Source organism: Oncorhynchus nerka, linkage group LG16 (assembly GCF_034236695.1).
Source record: "Oncorhynchus nerka isolate Pitt River linkage group LG16, Oner_Uvic_2.0, whole genome shotgun sequence".
In the NCBI taxonomy this organism is placed as follows: Eukaryota; Metazoa; Chordata; class Actinopteri; order Salmoniformes; family Salmonidae; genus Oncorhynchus; species Oncorhynchus nerka.
The window spans coordinates 19,967,434-19,980,928 of record NC_088411.1 but is presented as its reverse complement, the minus strand read 5'-3'; the positions used below and the strand labels follow the sequence as shown (position 1 = coordinate 19,980,928).

The following is a 13,495-nucleotide window of genomic DNA, read 5'->3' as shown; positions in this document are numbered from 1 at the left end:
CAATTTCTGCACACTTCTTTCTACATACAAGATTCAAAAAGGCTAAATGAACATTGTAAGAAATTGAGAATAAACAGAGCTTTTACTTTTATTCCTCAGTTTGATACTTTATTTTCATTGTTGTTGGTAACGTGACAACACATGATCACAACAGGAACCATGTTTGTTTGATTGTGTGTGTGAACATACCAGATAGGATTTGGTATGGGGATGTCTACAACCAAAATATTAACATTTTGGTATAATATTTTGGATTTGAATGGGTATAACTAGCTAACTCTGGTCCAAAGTGATGCAACCGGATGCAACGCCAGTCCCTTCCTTTCCAAACAAAGTAACACTGCATACATTCCCATTTCCAAAACAAAAAGTGGACCAGCGCAGAGTGAGGTTGGCTTAGGAAAGGGTAGCGGCTACATTAGTGGCATAGCTGAGCTCTCAATATGAGAAAGCTGACACACTGGACTTGTCTTTCTTTAATATTGTTCATCATAAAAACTGATTCAGTCACTTTTTACAGTTTCTTCTTTATTTTCAAACTTGATTTGTTCTCCTCCTCCTTCTCTTCCTCATACTCTTCAGGAGAGAGTGGTATGTAAGAGGGGGTGGCTGGCTAAGTCGGCGTCAGCAGCTTCCTCTGTCATGACAACTGTCCCAGGATTCGATGCTGGTTCACATTAGTCCTTCTCTGGTACCAGCTTCAGCACTTTGCCAATAGCAATGGTTTTGCCTGAAAAGGGAGGCAATTACATAGTTATAAAAATGAGTTAGTATTCCATTTGGCAATAGTTTTCTAATATATCAAGTAGAAGCTTCTTCATATTCATCAATAGAAACAATAAATGGGGAAAAACAATATCACAGGAACAGATACACAGACACACACACTACCTTCATCTCGTAGGGTGAACCTCCCCATCTGTGGGAAGTCTTTGAAGGTCTCCAGGCAGATGGTTCCGGCACACCGAAGTCGGGCGATGCACACCTGGTCCTGTTTGACAAAGCGAGGTCGTGTCTTGCTCTTCTCACCTGTCTTCTTGTCCACTAGACAAATTAAGGCCTGATGAGAGAATTGAATTAAAAACAGGTTTATTTACTAATGAGCATTATTCACTGACAGAGAAGATACCTGTGGTTGGCAAACTATAATTGGATAGAGACCCGGTCAGGTTAGGAGATGTAAACAAGCTAATGTAACTTAGTAACTCACTGTGATTTGTACTTCTTCAATACAGGTGTGGATGTGAAGGACTGCGTTGTAACCTGGGCAGATTATGGATTTATGCTCAATGATGACGATCTAAAAACAAAGTAAAAAAACAGCAGAGAAATTAGCAGAGGTGCAAGTACTAGAGTTTACATATTTAGTCAGCTCAATCTAGCATTAAGGTTGGGTAGGTTACTTTGTAACTGTAATCCATTTGGGTTACCTGTCCAAAATTGTAATCAGTAATGAAACTTTTGGATTACCCAAACTCAGTACCATAGTCTAATTACTTTCAGTTACTTTTGGATTAAATCTCCCTTAAAAGGCATTAGAAGACAAAAATAATCCATCAAACACATTTGGTGTGTCATCAGTAGGTTAACGTTTTACGTCATTAATCTTCTTCTGGAGGCAGCTCTGCAGAGCGGTTACTAGCTGGCACAGCCAAAAAGTCATAAAATATGTTTTTAAACCAGTGGCGGTTGGTGCCATTTAAGATTAGGGAGGAAACTTTTTTTTAATGAGCATGGCCTTATTTCTATTAAAGCATATTGGATGACTGTCATTCATATTCCATTCACCCAGCTCAACGTAACATCGATAGGTTAAGGCTACTACATGATAGTCAAATTTTCCCTATACCCATTATGAGGATTCTACAACAGCCTACAAATTAAAGTATATTTATATATAAAACGTAGGTGCACATGAGAGACAAATTGGAGTAATCAAGGTGACAGAAAGTGACACAGTCAATACCGCCTTGCACACTCTTGCCTGCATCTAGCTGATCTAGGGTATAATCATTAGTCCAAACTGTTGCCAAAACAAGAGTTACTATTGGACAAATTCAGGTAAGTCTAGTTTTCGTTTAGTTTGCTTCCATTTACTAAATATTTTTTCAACAGAATCGGCAGCATGAATACACCCCTGATCATCCGCACAAAGTTCACTTTCATTGCAGCCACATACAAACAGCATCATCACGTTGCTTGTGGTAAAATTCCTTCTCGCATCTACTCACTCTCCTACTTTCACATTTTCTCTTCGCTTGTGGACTTCAGTGCACAACACAACATCTGTCTGTGATCAGGCAACAACAAAAAACTCTCCAAGCCAAACCTTCATACCATAACCGTTAAACGATGCACACAGCACACAGTTGAAGTCCTAATTTTACATACACCTTAGCCAAATACATTTAAACTCAGTTTTTTTTATACAATTCCTGACATTTAATCCTAGTAACAATTCCCTGTCTTAGGTCAGTTAGGATCACCACTTTATTTTAAGAATGTGAAATGTCAGAATAATAGTAGAGAGAATGATTTATTTCAGCTTTTATTTATTTTGTCACATTCCCAGTGGGTCAGAAGTTTACATACACTCAATTAGTATTTGGTAGCATTGCCTTTCAATTGTTTAACCTGGGTCAAACGTTTCAGGTGGCCTTCTATGGAATTGAGGTCAGGGCTTTGTGATGGCCACTCCAATACCTTGACTTTGTTGTCCTTAAGCCATTTTACCACAACTTTGGATGAATGCTTGGGGTCATTGTCCATTTGGAAGACCCACTTGCAACCAAGCTTTAACTTCCTGACTGATGTCTTGCAATGTTGCTTCAATATATCCACATCATTTTCTTTCCTCATGATGCCTATTTTTTGTGAAGTGCACCGGTCCCTCCTGCAGCAAAGCACCCCAACAACATGATGCTGCCACCTCCATGCTTCACGGTTGGGATGGTGTTCTTCGGCTTGCAAGCATCCCCCCTTTTCCTCCAAACATAATGATGGTCATTATGGCCAAACAGTTCTATTTTTGTTTCATCAGACTAGAGGACATATCTCCACAAAGTACGATCTTTGTCCCCATGTGCAATTGCAAACCGTAGTCTGGCTTTTATATGGCGGTTTTGGAGCAGTGGCATCTTCCTTGCTGAGCGGCCTTTCAGATTATGTCGATATAGGACTTGTTTTACTGTGGATCTAGATACTTTTGTACCGGTTTCCTCCAGCATCTTCACAAGGTCCTTTGCTGTTGTTCTGGGATTGATTTGCTCTTTTCGCACCAAAATACATTCATCTCTAGGAGACAGAACGTGTCTCATTCCTGAGCGGTATGGTGTTTATACTTGCATTCTATTGTTTGTGCAGATGAACAAGGTACCTTCAGGCGTTTCAAAATTGCTCCCACGGATAAACCAGACTTGTGGAGGTCTACAATTTGTTTCTGAGATCTTGGCTGATTTCTTTTGATTTTCAAGCAAAGAGATGTCAAGCAAAGAGGCACTGAGTTTGAGGTAGGCCTTGAAATACATCCACAGGTACACCTCCAATTGACTCAAATGATTTTCAATTAGCCTATCAGAAGCTTCTAAAGTCATGACATTTTCTGGAATTTTCCAAGCTGTTTAAAGGCGCAGTCAACTTAAGGTATGTTAACTTCTGACCCACTGGAATTGTGATACAGTGAATTTATAAATGAAATAATCTGTCTGTAAACAATTGTTGGAAAAATTACTTGTGTCATGCACATAGTTGATGTCCTAACCGACTTGCCAAAACTATAGTTTGTTAACAAGAAATTTGTGGAGTGGTTGAAAAACGAGTTAAACTATGTAAACTATGTAAACTAACGACTTCAACTGTGTATGTATATATATATATATATATATGTTTGTTTTTTTAACAATTAAATACAAATAAGAAAGACCCAAGCAACTAATAATAACAACGCAAGCCTATACATACACTTTCCAGCTCATTCATTACTGCTGCAGTACTTGTTGTTGCGCTGAGTGGAAATAAGGACGCACATTTTATTGCTTATAAAAGTGGTGTGCTGCTATACAAAGTTGACAGTGCTGAGTAAGAACTTAAACATGAAGTCATAAAAACAGCAGTTCTTTGCTGTATTCATTGACAGTCTCTCTCTAGTCATGATTTTAAACATTTTGAAATCTCACAGTATTAACTTTGCTGTAGCTTTCTTTTATGTGTGCTACGTTCCAGCAGATATTCTCATCTGAGCCATCCGATTGGCCAGCAGTACAGCTATTGTGCACTTGATTTGCTCTCTGGGCCTGCCGGAAAGGCAGTTTGTACCTTCAGACAAATGAAATTGTTCAAAATCGCAACAGTTCGCCTACCCGGGGCGCAGGGCAGCTGAATCGGGTGCACCTACAGCCAACAGCCCGAGACAATTTTTTTTATAAGAACACAAGGTTTTATCTTTGGGTTTTTGGAAATCGACCAGTCGGTGACCATTGCTCTAAAAAGTTGTGAAGTTCAATCTCATGCTTCTCTCTGTGGGCACACCCGCAGTTTAGAGGGAACTTTGGTCATAACGTATTTTCCGCAAACATTCTTTCTGAATTAAAAAGTAGTCCAATAAGTAATTAACTAGTTTTTCAAAAGTATCTGTAATCTGGCAACAATATTTTTTGACGGTAACGTAACTGATTAGTTTGGTTTTTTGTTGTAATCAGATTACATGTAATCAGTTACTCCCCAACCCTGCCTAGTATCACTATCATTTAGCATTTCTATAATGCAGGGTATCTTCTTAAGATGATCCTAGACAATAATAATATATGCCATTTATATAGCAAACTCTTATCCAAAGCAACTTACAGTCATGCGTGCATACACTGTACATTGTACGTACGGGTGGTCCCGGGGATGGAACCCACTATAACAAATCAAATTCTATACTGGCATTGCAAGCGCCATGCTCTACCAACCAAGCTACAGAGGACCTTAGACCTGTCCTAAGGAGCATAGGCTACCTGGGCATCAAAGGTGCGTCCGGAGTGGCAGAGGTTCTCAGCGTTACAGAGGATGAAGCCAGGCAGAATCTCCTCTTCCTCGATGCCCTTCAGCCTTAGCTTCAGGTTCTCCCCAGGAACAGCTTCATCTGTCTCCACCTCATCAGACAGCAGGCTCAGCACCTCCACTGTGTGCTGAGGGTAGGGATAACACATCACATGTATCATAGTGCTATATATACAGTATATGTTATACATCAAGTATTATATTAGTATCCTTAAATGGCAAGATAAACTGGGTCTGGGAAGGGAAATATAATCATTAGAACCTGAAGTAACACCTTTAACACCTTTAATCCAAAATAGATGTGCATTTTAATGTCGGAAGTCTGGAGTCCCTTTCACAATTTACATTTCAATTATTTAGCAGAGGTTCTTCTGCGCAGCATCTGCCAAATTAGTAAAAAAGTAGATGTAAATTGTGAAAGGGGCTGCTGTACACTTGTGTAATGTATACTCTCCAGGAGCAGGACAGATGAATGACCTATGGAGAGCCTTACCCTGTTAGGCATCATGACCAGCTGCTGGGCTTTGGCAATGGAGCCAGACTCCAGCTTCCCCAGGATCACCGTGCCCATATCCTGAGCAAAGAGCACAACCAAGACCAGGTTAAAGGTTATGCTATCAGTTCAAGTCAGTGGCCTTGTGGTTAGTGTCCTCCCTGAGATTGGAAGGTTGTGAGTTCTATCCCTGGCCGAGTCATACAAAAGACTGTAAAAATGGGACCCGATCCGTCTCTGCTTTGCACTCAGCGAGATAGTTTAGGGAGAAGAACCTGCAATAGACCCGCGTCCTCTCCAGGGGGTGTTGTACATCAAGCTGCCTCATGCTACAGAAACAGGAGGCTCCTGTTCCTACGAGCAATTCCGGCTCCCACAAGGGTACTTACTATCAGTTAAAGAAAATTGTATTATTACATTACATCCTTTTTTCCCCGTTCTCATCCTCTGCTCCCATCTAAGAGGTGTTAATAATTTGGTGGGTGCTTATACTTGTCCTATTTCAAAATTTGATTTTTGTATACCCCAACTCCCCCTGAGACACCCTCAGAGAGTGGGGTCACGGCCAGGGTCTGCCATTAACAACAGTGACCCTGGAGCAATTAGGGTTAAGTGCCTTGCTCTAAGGCACATCAACAGATTGGTACTAAGTGTTAGGAAGGACACTGGAGTTTGCAAGATCACCTTGATATTGAATGAATGAATTAATGAAATTAAAACTAAAATGGATTCCAGCTGGGAGATTAAAATGGTTGTTAAAAAAGCCAGAAAGTTTTTGGTTCCTTTCCTTTTTATACTACCATCCAAGATGCCATATCTTCAGTGTCCTAGCACTAAGCTGTTGACCCCCTGTTCTACTGTACTGTAGTGAAGTTAGAACAGGCCCACTGCCAGCTAGTCTAACAATCTAACCATCCCCCAATTAACTGGACCGTAATTCCATTATATCAACTGAATAGAAGACCTAGTTAGAGCTCCTGGGTTTCATAACACCCTGCAGTGTGTATGTGTGTAGAAAACCTGCTGAGACAGCTATACAATATCTTAATTCCATCACGTTCCCTGCCTTTTAACATGTTCCAAAACACACCCACACACTGATGACACCGGTGCCAGAAAGCTAAATTGTCTTGTGGAGAAAATGGCTGTGCTCTGCAGTCCTTGGCTACAGTAGGGAGGACTTGGAAGGACACCCTGATGTTGGAAGGCCAGAGTGTGTGTGTGTGTGTGTGTGTGTGTGGTGTAGCAGCTGCATAGTCCTGCGTTATCGTTATCTTTTGGAAGTAATTTCATAAAACGTTGGCAAACTCTGAGATAATAATGGATTATTAATTACTACAGAATAAAATGGCCTGACTTGATTCAAATTTATGCTAGCTATGCTGTTAAGTGCAATACAGAGCTAAGAGATATGTAACTGGGATAACTCATGACAGCAGTTGCACTCACCTTGTATTTGTCTACGATGGGTAATCTGACGGGGCCGTCTGTGATTCTGTTGAAGCTTGGCAGGCTGTCTAGGTGTGGGATGAATGGCAACCCCCTTGTAACGAAGAATAATTAGGACAATAAATTATTATCTTTTCTAATACTACATATTATGGATTTTAAATTATTGTGGGAATAGAGAACTTTTATATCTTCAGAAAAGTTAGCAGAGCTACATTGATTTGATGGACTGATATGAAAATGAAGACTTGACAAGCAACCGTCACTCAGCACCCACAAAGCGATTGACTTTCATGTACTTTTGGCAGAGAACAGAATGGGGGTTGACTTACGTGTACCACGTGCACTCCTCTATGGGGTCCTTTAAGTTGGCTCCCGTTAGCCCAGAGCAAGGCATGAAGTAGATGTCCTTCTTTGGGTTGAAGCCCACCTTCTTCAGAAATGGCACTAATTTCTCTTTACATTCCTCATACCTGTAGTGGAGAGGGAGGAGGATGGGTTATTTTACTGAGTTAAATATCAATGTTACAATGTTGACTAATTGAGGAACACAATCTCTTTCCTATTCTATGACTGTCTGTCATAACCAGCCATGCAGCATGAGGGTCAATGAACACATTGGATGGGATACTGTAGATTCTGCATTTGGCTTTAAATATAAATGTTGTTTCTCTCTACCAAGATGCATGTCGGTACATTGTACTGAGTCACCTTTCCAAGCTCCAGTTGACGGTGGGGTCATCCATCTTGTTGACGAGGATGATGAGGTGCTTGACTCCAGCCGTCTTGGCTAGCATGGCGTGCTCCCGCGTCTGGCCTCCCTTCTCAAAGCCTGTCTCAAACTCTCCTTTTCTGGCCGAGATCACCTGACCACAACATAGGGTTACGTTAGACTAGCATAGGGTGCAGAAGATACTGATAAACAACTAGGGTACACCATAATGTACTGTACATACTGTCTGTCATTATCTACAGTGTCGTTTTCAAAACGAAAATACATGTTAGAATCTACCCTCTCATTATACAGTAAGTCAGTCCTCTTCTTCTCATAAAAAAAATCTATTTATAAAAAAATGCAGTCCCAGTCAACTTGTACGCGACCAATAAACTATGATTTGATAATGGCAACTTTCCAACTACCTAACTAACAGGGACACATGGGTCTGTTTTGCCTTGACCCAGCAGATAGGAAAAATGAACAATACAATGCCTTCTGCTAAGCATTGTTTGGGAAAACTCACCAGCACTGCCAAGTCAGCCTGTGATGCACCACCAATCATGTTGGGGACAAAGCTTTTGTGGCCGGGGGCATCCAGGATAGTAAAGTGCTTTTTCTCTGTCTCAAAGTAGGCTCTCCCCACCTCCACCGTCTTCCCCTTGTCTCTCTCCTCCTGGTTAGTGTCCAGGGCCCAGGACAGGTACCTGGGGAGCAGAAAAACACACCTGAGTGCCTAAAATGTATGATTAAAAACAGGCTACCATATTTTCTCATGTCGTACCCAAGATGAAAAAGTAATATGCAAACTTTTTCAGAATGATTTTGTATTATTTTCAATCATACACATAACTGAATCTAGTCACAACAGAAGGTAAGCTCACCATGTTTCTCTGTTTTTTTCTTTTGCTTCTCTTTCATATTTCTCCAGGGTTCTTTTCTCCACCATACCTGTCAAATACCTACGATAAGAAAGAAAAACAGACATTGTCTGATCTGATAAATATAGGAAAACATTTTATTTTTTAGGTAGCCATGGCATTAATAGCAATGGTTATCATACTGTAGAAGAAAATGATAAGCCATCTTCAGTAACCTGAATGTAGGCATAGTTATTGATAACCATGTTACTACTCACATGATCTGTCCCCCAATTGTTGATTTACCAGCATCTGAAAAAAATAAAAAATAATCCTCAATCCAAATGAACACACAGGCAATTTCTAAGAGCCATTTCCCTGTGCCCAGGGAGAACAAACAATGTACGAAAGAAAACCATGAGGTAATAGTATACAATAGGGACGGACCCACATGACCGATGAACACCACATTGACATGCTCCTTCTTCGGGGCATTTGGTGGGAGCGGGATTACTTTTAGCACGGGCAACTCCTCCTCTTCTTCCTCCTCCATCATCTCTACTTCCTCCCTTCCCTGTGCCTCTTCACTGGAACCTCCCTCTCCTCCCAGGGCTCCTCCTCCTCCTGGTTCTCCTTCCCCGGGCTCCTCTTTCTGCTCCCATGTCTCCACCTCCACCGCCATGTCTGCTCCTGTCCCTCCTCCGTTCTCCACCAGAGCTAAACGACACAAACGGCACTCGGTTACCACTGATGTAAACCATGAAACAATGCTCTTTTGTTTAAGGTAGTCCGCACAGCCAGCAGATTTCACAGGTGCATTATGGGTATATGAGATCGCTTGTGAACAGAAAGGAGAGTACCGGCACACTGTTCAGATGAGGTTTTTTTCCCTCAGGGTTTTGATGGAGAATCTGGGAGCATCTAAACTGTGTGCTGGAGAGTACAGTGATTGACTGTTCTCTTCAAACAATGCTCTTTGACCTCACACAATATAACAATGAAATTGGCTTATTACACATTTATTGCATAGTTGTCACCTATGCCATGGATGTTCAATATAATTATTTAATAGTGATATAGCGTTGCAGTGATAGTAGTGATAGCTAGCTAACCTTATATTGAACAAATTAAATGCATTCTCTAAAGAAATTAAAGTGCATCTAGCACTGATGCAAATGTAGAAACCTGCTAATCAAATCAGTAGATTAGCGTGTACAAAAACTATTCCCATAGCAGCATAAAAACAAGGCCTGCACCTCCTTATCCATGAAATTAAACATCTGACCGATCATGTACAATGCCTGTTCTCTTATCAACGCTTGTCATTCACAATCAGCATTGGAGAATAGTCATGATGATGACAACTGCTCGGAGAAGCATGCATGCAATACCACAGAAAACGTTGGCATCTTTTGTTCTGAAATATAAACCCACAAGGTAACTTCACCAATCACTCAGAACTTCCTTCCCATCATGTCTTCTCTCTCTCTTGCAGGCTGCAGTTGCAGCCAGGTGTCACACTAACAGATAAATCAGGCCAATGTAACCTGAGTAGATGTGCACAGTGGCAGTGCTCTCTTGCCAAATTTAAACACCTGACCTCAGCACATATACGGCTGGTCAACATAGTACATTTCTACAGAAACGTTCCCTGAAAATACAAGAACTGGACTGTGCCCCATTTGGTTATACCAGTCTAACAACATATTTTCTATCTGTTTCCACATGATCCAGTGTACTAGTCTATTTTAAGCATAGGCCTGTGATGTTGCATCATGCTATAGATGTGCATGTAGGGAGTAGCTCCCACTCCCTACATGCACAACCTTCCCAGTTGGACCTTGTCATGTCTCCCAGAGCTGGCCTTCAGGCATAGGCTACCTCCTAGTGAACAGTAGGCCTGAATGAATGCAAGGTAAACAATACTGACTGAAGGACATTTGTAATTGCTTCTGGAATGAGTTGGGTGGGAGTTGGCAAGGCAACCTTCTACAGGTAAAAAGACCTAAGGCCTTTAAAAAAAAACACCTGTGATACACACCTTCAACAAACAAATCTGATACTGTCTGTGATTGTCCAAACAATAACATTGTGTGAAGTACAAGGCAGAGTGTGAAAAAATGAAGTAAAAGGAAGAAAGAACAGTTAATTACATAATAATATAGTAATAGACACAAAACATACCAACTGTTTCTAAAACCTCCATGCTGGCAACTGGCTCAACACCTGTGAAGAGACAAGTTGTTGCATTCATCATTGGCATTATATGGACATTGGAGCTTTTAGGAATCACCATATCAGATTAAGTACGGGTGAGGGTTTAACAATAATTATAGCATCATGAGCAGTAGGCCCAGTTGTAAAATGTGCACCATCATGTCAAAGCTGTCACATTAGTGTTGAGCAATATCATAGCTACAACACTAGCCCAGTGAGCTTGCTAGCTACAAACTCAAGCTAGCTATCTAGTTGGCTAATTTGGTTAACCCCTGGCAATAACAGCAGCTGTCAACATCTCGTTAATCCAACACTCTACCACAAGCACGCACGGACCTACCGTGACCATCGGAATTGGAGATTTCCGTAGGGCTACTTTGAAGGAAAGTCGGCACAAACACCGCCGCGTCGACATTCGGGATAAATGGCTTGGCATTGACGCTGAGAGCGGCGAGAGCGGACTGGAGCCCCGCGGCAGCTCGGGCCTTAACATCCTCCTCCTGCTCCCACGAATCCGGTGCTGTGTCTCGCGGGTCCATGGCACAGTTAGCTAAGATAGCTAGCTAGCTTGACTGTGAATAATGCAGCTGGCTTGATGTCCGTTAGCTATGCTATCTTGCTACTTATTCAATACTTTGCGTTGCTTCACTGTGTCTTGTTTTGGGAGGCATATGGTGCGCCGGTGTCACGCACGGAGGCAAGCCCGACGAGAGAGGGAGAGACGTGAACCTACAGTTCCAGAACTAACCGCTAGGAGGACCGCTCGAGAGGGCGACCCCTGGAACTACAGAACAATGCATTCTGGAAGATGGGGTTGAATATAAAGCTTTTCATCGTTTTCTCTTTAGACTCAGTATACCAGTAAATATGAAAATTAATAACAGTATAATAATCAGAGCATGTGTACACATCCTTTACTTTATTAAACAAATAATTTAAACAAAAGTTATATACAGTGCCTTCAGAAAGTATTCACACCCCTTGAATTTTCTCACATTTTGTTGTGTTCCAGCCTGTATTTAAAATGGATCAAATTGAGCATTTTTTCTCCGCTGGCCTACACAAAATAGCCCATAATGTCAAAGGTGTTTTATGTTTTTCGATTTAAAAAAAATAAATGAATAAAAGTTTAAATGTCTTGAGTCAATAATTATTCAACAGAAGAGACAGTGTCATTATATCATTTATTTTGGTACTGTCCATATGTAGCTTGTTTTTGGTCAAAGGTCCAGGAATGGCTGAAGAATTGCAACATTTACCTGGCGCTAACTCTGCAGATAGCAATACTGGGTGATTTCAAAAGTCATAGTCAATCGATCAAAAATATAATAATCTTAGCAAACATTTAAAATTTTAATTGTACAATCTGTAGAAACTATGAGAATACAAAGCTTCAGAACTTTTGTGAAGCATCACAGCACAGTTGAAAAAAATATGGCAAATGGAAATCCAAAATGGATGGTGTTAATAGATGGGAGGGGTTGAATGGACCGAATGGTGGGACTAAAAACAACAAGATAACTCATGTAAAATATACTGTGTCTGTAATATGTGTATAGGTTCAGAACTTTTGTGAAACAGCCCAGTTAAAAAATAAATGGCAAATAGAAATCTAACTGGATGGACATCAGAAATAGAGGTTGAGGGTAGAGAAATATTATTGTAAAATAGATTGTCCGTAAAATGTATATAGTATGTATAATCGAGAAGTAGAAGACTATGTTTTGATGTTCATTAGTTTACTCCAATTCTGGGAAGGGTGGTAGGGTAAATGGAAAATAATAAAGGAAAATACACTTTAAAAAGATATGTATACCATACCAGTCAAAAGTTTGGACACACCTACAGTACTGTTTCAATGATTTTTCTTTACATTGTAGAATAATAGTGAAGACATCAAAACTATGAAATAATACATATGGAATCATGTAGTAACCAAAAAAGTGTTAAACAAATCAAAATATATTTGCGATTTGAGATCCTTCAAAGTAGCCACCCTTTGCCTTGATGACAGCTTTGCACTCGCTTGGCATTCTCTCAACCAGCTTCATGAGGTAGTCATCTAGAATGCATTTCGATTAACAGGTGTGCCTTGTTAAAAGTTCATTTACAGTATTTCTTTCCATCTTAATGCGTTGTTGTGACAAGGTAGGGGTGGTATACATTAGATAGCCCTATTTGAAGATGGTCTCTTAGCAAATAGGGCTAAGTCCATTATGGCAAGAAAAACTCAAATAAGCAAAGAGTAATAACAGTCAATCATTACTTTAAGACATGAAAGTCAGTCAATTCAGAAAATTTCAAGAACTTTGACAATTTTGTTGGGGTAGGTTCCTTGTTAGTCATTTGCTTATTGGTGAAATCAGCAATCAGACAATATCTTTAAGTAAATCAATCAAACCTTTTATTAATGCAATTGCAGACAGAAGTTGACAACGGGAACATAGCACGCATGTTTCCGAGTAAGTTCTGCAAAATAGGAAAGGTCCAAGTTGCTTTAATATGCTTGCAGTCAACCCCTAGTGATGAAACTGTCTACGTCAACATCTTCTACTCATGAGACCAAGCCCATGCATATACAATTATACAAACTTGCAGGAGAGAACAATAGTTCCAGTATTTTCTAAGGGCTCAGCAGTAATTTTCCACTCCTGTGTGGCTTACAGTGGTGTGTCTGACTTGTCTCTTATCTCCTTTACTCCCCTGCAGGGTTCTGTG

The 13,495-nt window shown here is 40.5% G+C and overlaps 1 protein-coding gene across 2 annotated transcripts; it reads right to left on the bottom strand.

The window, feature by feature from the left end:
* Nucleotides 1–80: 80 nt before the first annotated feature.
* Nucleotides 81–11,510, bottom strand: gspt1 (G1 to S phase transition 1). Of its 2 annotated transcripts, XM_029685026.2 has the most exons (14): nucleotides 11,118–11,510; nucleotides 10,745–10,786; nucleotides 9,008–9,277; nucleotides 8,839–8,872; nucleotides 8,585–8,662; nucleotides 8,227–8,407; nucleotides 7,697–7,851; nucleotides 7,318–7,458; nucleotides 6,986–7,079; nucleotides 5,537–5,617; nucleotides 4,998–5,171; nucleotides 1,211–1,300; nucleotides 892–1,060; nucleotides 81–730 (listed from the first exon to the last, which is right to left on the bottom strand). In XM_029685026.2, the coding sequence occupies exons 1-14, from the start codon at nucleotides 11,314–11,316 to the stop codon at nucleotides 678–680; spliced, it is 1,761 nt and encodes a 586-aa protein (XP_029540886.1). In that variant the 5' UTR covers nucleotides 11,317–11,510; the 3' UTR covers nucleotides 81–677. The 2 variants fall into 2 exon arrangements, with proteins under 2 accessions (XP_029540886.1, XP_029540887.1); XM_029685027.2 differs by lacking the exon at nucleotides 10,745–10,786.
* Between the last annotated feature and the right edge of the window lie 1,985 nt (nucleotides 11,511–13,495).

Coding starts and splice junctions, on each gene's coding strand:
- gspt1 (XM_029685026.2), bottom strand. CDS start 11,316: ATGGACCCGCGAGACACAGCACCGGATTCGTGGGAGCAGGAGGAGGAT. Junction 8,663..8,838: donor ACAATTGGGGGACAGATCAT/GTGAGTAGTAAC, acceptor TTCTTATCGTAG/GTATTTGACAGGTATGGTGG. Junction 5,618..6,985: donor CCATCGTAGACAAATACAAG/GTGAGTGCAACT, acceptor CTCTTTGCTCAG/GATATGGGCACGGTGATCCT.